This window comes from Etheostoma spectabile, chromosome 2 (genome assembly GCF_008692095.1).
Source record: "Etheostoma spectabile isolate EspeVRDwgs_2016 chromosome 2, UIUC_Espe_1.0, whole genome shotgun sequence".
NCBI lineage: Eukaryota > Metazoa > Chordata > Actinopteri > Perciformes > Percidae > Etheostoma > Etheostoma spectabile.
In genome coordinates, this window is record NC_045734.1 from 4,735,404 (window position 1) to 4,740,432 (window position 5,029).

A 5,029-nucleotide genomic window follows, 5' to 3' on the forward strand; every position below is an offset into this window, starting at 1 on the left:
TTGGACAGATAGTCTAGCTAGCTGTAGAGATCTGAGGAGCAGGTAACCGTAGTCCTCAAAAATCCACCGGAGGTTAGAATGCCAACACAAAGAAAGCGGAAGGTGAGGGACATCTGGACGAAAATGGCAGAACTTGCGGCGGCACCTGAATAATCCTCGAAAAAGAAACCTTGTCGATATAGATTCATTCATTCTCCTTTCTCTCCTTTGTGTGCAGGTGGTAGGAGGGAAGATGACAGAGACAGGGAGACTCGGGGCCTTCATCACCAAAGTCAAGAAAGGCAGCCTTGCAGATGTTGTGGGACACCTACGAGCAGGTGCAAACATTGTTTCTATAGTGTGCAGGAGCTGTAGATGACTCAGCAGTAGTTAAAATAGCCCAAACAAAGAGTAATATCCAGGGGGAATCAGTGCTAACATTGGCAAGCATAGAACTAGCTTCCACTTTCTAAGTGAAGCTATTTAGCCTTGCTTGTTAGCTTGCACTTTCTGAGTGGAATAGAAACTTAGCAGCTTACATATTGCACGTTGAATGTTATAAAGGTGAGACAGCTTAAATCGCTTTCAGCTGATAGCCAACACAAGTCCAAAAGTGTCTTTTTGTAGGTTACACAAAGTGTGACAATCTCCAGAAAACAGTGCACTGTTGATAGCAACTTCAGCTTTCCAACTGTTGTGAAAAGAAGCACCCACTCAGACTTAAAGTTATTCATTTCCACAAATATTTCCAAAACCAGTTTTATCCTCTTGAAAAACATGCATAATAGCTGCATTAGCATTGTGGTTTATATTTCCTCACAACAAAAATGAAGAGAATTTAAATTTCAGTTTGACTTCAAGATGTACAAGTCTGTGTTAGTTTTTCTAATCAAATGAACTGCGAGATGAACCTCAGGCTGGATCATCATTATGTATGTCGGCCATCTTGGTTCCAGGTGACGAGGTGCTGCAGTGGAATGGGAAGTCGTTGCCAGGGGCAACTAAGAAAGAAGTGTACAACATTATCCTTGAATCCAAGGCTGAACCTCAAGTGGAAATAGTTGTTTCAAGACCTATAGGGTAAGAGTAACGTCATCAACATGCAATAATTATCATTAAAGTACTTGAACATTGGCATTGACAGACACTTTTGATATGTCTCCTTCCTTTATCTCAAAGATCTATCCACCGAATTATGTCCAAAAACTTCTTGAGAAAAGTATATAGAGCATATCAGTAAGTAGTGTTGATTTAATGGGTGGATCCCCTTCCCCTCACGTCTTCCTAAAACCTAAGATCCAAAAGATAAATTCCTTTTTCCAGCTATCCCTTTTCTCCTCTACTACCCTAACCGTTTAACGTGTAAACGTGTATTTGATTGACTGCTCAATCTTCTTCTACCATACAATTGTTTGTCGACATAAATCTTTCACTCATTCATTCAGATGAATGTTTACAAAAGTCCCGACTGTGCATCCTGAAAGTATCTTTAAGTACTGCATATTCTGTACATTTGAAGAACTCACTGACTCTCTTTTGCTTTTTAACAGAGACATCCCAAGAATCCCAGAGTCATCCCACCCTCCTCTAGAATCTAGTAAGTGTTTATGTGTGCTGCTTTGTTGGCTGTATATGGCTACAAGTAAATTATCTGGAGAGAACTACAGTCTTCAAAGTGTGCTCTAAGTCTACATTTTGGGGTTGACTGCATTTTTTTCTGATTTCTAACAACTGTTGTTCTCTATAACAGCAGGCTCCAGTTCCTTTGAGTCGCAAAAGATGGACCGTCCCTCGATATCAGTGATGTCCCCTACCAGCCCCGGGACCCTTCGAGACCTTCCTCTGGTACTGCCTGGACAGCTATCTGTGAGTATCTGAAAGAGGAGACATGTGGTTCATGTGAATGGATATAAACATGCATGGAGGCTAACGATCTTCACACATTTTTACAGGTGAAGCTGTGGTACGACAAAGTGGGCCATCAGTTGATCGTCAACGTCCTTCAAGCCATAGACCTGCCACCCCGACCAGACGGACGACCCCGGAACCCCTATGTCAAGATGTACTTCCTGCCTGATAGGAGGTAAGGTCATTGTATTCATTTTCTTGCATTTTGTGGGTCCATCTCACACGCACAGTACACCAGTAATTACTACATGATAAATGAGCATCATACCAGCAGTAATGACTATAATCAGAGGGATAGCTATCTACTTAACCTTATAGTTTTAATTTGCTGTATGAAGAATTAAAAAAGTATTTAATGCCAACAACTTGACATCATCCATCCTTGTTATTTTAAAAGTCCAATATTGTAAAAAGTGAGATTTCCATGTATTTTGTGATTATAAAAGAGAAATGCACAAAGCCTGTATTCAGAAACTGTGCCTTTAAACAAGCCGTCAGGACTTCTGTACAGTTGTGACGTCACAACTATACTATACTAGTATATATATATATATACTATATATATATATATATAGGTAGAAAGTGCCGCTACAGTGCAATGACTGCATGAGTGCAGATGTGGAAGACCTGGAAATGCTAACCAATCAGAGAAGACTGGTTTTTTTCCAGAAGTGGCTTTAAAGAGAAATAATCTTAAAAATAAAATAAAATAGATACAAGTGCTAAAACGGACCGAGGGTAAAGACAGGTATATTCACACTGACATTATGCAAAAAACTCCTGTGCTAAATACATAGTAAATCAGCCTGATTGGGGACCTTTCAGGGAACACCGTTTTTAATGTCATTGTTAGAAACATGCTTGGAATCTAAACTTGGTGTGTTCATGCCTTTGTTCTAGTGATAAGAGTAAACGGCGGACTAAAACAGTGAAGAAGAGCGCTGAACCCAAGTGGAACCAGACCTTCCTATATTCCCACGTTCACCGGCGGGACTTCAGAGAGCGCATGCTAGAGATCACAGTGTGGGACCAGCCCCGAGTCCAGGAGGAGGAGAGTGAATTCCTGGGAGAGGTGCGACACACATGATATCTATATACTTGTATATTTTTTACACTTGCAGATAAAGCTATTGCTGCTACATTACCTGCATTTCTTAATGCTGTTATCTTATGTGTGTTTTTCTCACGGACAATAAACTGGAATATATAGTGAATACTATAATGTTACATATACAGTATATGCTGTATCATAAGCTACTTTTCCAGCCCTTTACTGAAGCTTTGAGAAAGAATGCATGAGAGGTGATAGTGAAGAGGAGTGTTAAAGGGATGGACTCTGAATGCCACGCCCACCAGAGGGGAAAACAACTCTCAAAGTTTCAGTTTCAAAGTTTTACTGTCACATGCACAGTAAAGACACGTGTTTCCCTGTACAATAAAATTCTTCTTTTGCTGTCCACCGAATGCCAAACAATGTAAAATCTACAAGATATACTGTACATATATATAAATTAAAACAATTTTAAAGGATTTAACACTTGTACAGTGTACATCCGGCCTGAGGGTAGAAGTGTGAACAGTCCGTGCTGGGGATGCGTGGGGTCCTTGAGGATGGAGGCGGCTCTCCTGTGGACCCTGTGGTGGTAGATGCTCAGCAGAGAGGGCAGTGGTACTGCAATCTTCACCACTCTCTGCAGGCGTTTGTGGTCCATAGCAGTAGCTCTGCAGTACCACACGGTGATGCAGCTGGTCAAGATGCTCTCAACAATGCAGCTGTAGGAGTTGCTGAGGATCTTAGGCAACATGCCAAACCTCCCCAGCCCCCTTAGAAAATACAGCCCCTGCTGAGCCTTCTTTACCAGCTGTGTGGTGTTAAGTGTTCCATTGAGGTCCTCACTTATGTAGACACCCAGGTATTAGAAGCTGCTCACCCTCTCCACTTTGAGCTCCCGGATGTTCAGTGGCCGATGAGGTCTCCTCTTCTTCCTCATGTCCACCTTCATCTCTTTTTTCTTGTCCCTTTAAGGTTGAGGTTGTTGTTCTCACACCTTGACACCGGTTAGGCCTCCTCCCTCCTGTAGGCTGCTTCCTCTCCAGTGACTTGTATTGCGTAAAGGAGCCTCCTTGGCAATTTTGTCTGCTAGCAAACAACAAAAATGCCTAAACGTTATTGTAGTGGTATTTACTACCAATAGGATAAACAACCCATGACTTATGTTTTTATAAGCTGCTGACCCGAAAAACTGAGCTTTTATGAAGACAAAAGTGGATACAGACGTGAGGAATCAGCACAGAGACTAGGGAGACTGGGGGATCCGGACACTAAGGCTAACATTATGTCTAATATTACGTTTGCAGCAAACATTTTGTTACCAAGTCAAATATCCAAATGTCAGTTTCAGCCTATCTGTCGGTAAAATAACACACATAACGTCGGTCATATTGTTAACTTAGTGTCCGGATCCCACAGTCTCTCTGTCATGGGGCTACCCCATGCGTTCATTTAAACCGGTGGTAGTAGGTCTTATCATGCTAAGCTTAGTATGAGCAGTAGCATAGGACGGTTTGCGTGAGTATTATCATTAGCATGTGGGCTTGAATCAATGAACACATGGTTTGTCATTTTATTTCAGCTCATTTAAGTACAAGTCAAAAGACTAGAGATCATGGTTGGATAAATACAACACATACACAATTCGTTTCAAGTCATTTATTTTAGGTTAGTGGAGTTACCCAAGGTTTCATTCACCTGTTCTCATCTTCAAGCAGGGATCTAGGTCGAAGTGGCAAACAGGAAGTGACAGAGTCTGGAGTAATTTTTAGAGGGAAAGACCCAGAATGGTCCAAGTGTCCGCTAGTACAGAGGGGTGTGCAGGAGTGTCTAGAGTTCTGTTTTGAGAAGCTTGTTGAGCATGTAACATTTCATTTTTGATATTATAGTTGTTATATTGTGTATTAATGTAGCCAGAAATGTTTGGGAATGGTAAAATAACATAATGGTGTTTGATTAATTTCCAATTAACTTTGGTTTGTCTTGTAGGAGAGGCTTCTGGTATAAAGGAAGGAGGCCAAGGCTCCTCTGGGCAGAGCAGGTGCAGGTGCAGGTGCAGGTGCAGGTGCAGGTGCAGGTGCAGGTGCAGGT

General features: G+C 41.7%; 1 protein-coding gene across 25 annotated transcripts in view; it reads left to right on the top strand.

Annotated features, from left to right (window-relative positions):
• rims1b (regulating synaptic membrane exocytosis 1b) overlaps positions 1 to 5,029 on the top strand; it is a 174,675-nt gene that overhangs the window by 49,103 nt on the left and 120,543 nt on the right. For 22 of the 25 annotated variants that reach the window (XM_032526701.1, XM_032526719.1, XM_032526776.1 and 19 more), the window contains 7 exons: positions 218 to 317; positions 936 to 1,059; positions 1,159 to 1,215; positions 1,530 to 1,576; positions 1,730 to 1,845; positions 1,932 to 2,062; positions 2,788 to 2,959. In XM_032526701.1, the coding sequence (XP_032382592.1) occupies positions 218 to 317; positions 936 to 1,059; positions 1,159 to 1,215; positions 1,530 to 1,576; positions 1,730 to 1,845; positions 1,932 to 2,062; positions 2,788 to 2,959 (747 nt within the window). The remainder of the gene's footprint in view (positions 1 to 217; positions 318 to 935; positions 1,060 to 1,158; positions 1,216 to 1,529; positions 1,577 to 1,729; positions 1,846 to 1,931; positions 2,063 to 2,787; positions 2,960 to 5,029) is intronic. The other 3 variants (XM_032526711.1, XM_032526759.1, XM_032526749.1) reach the window with 3 other exon arrangements.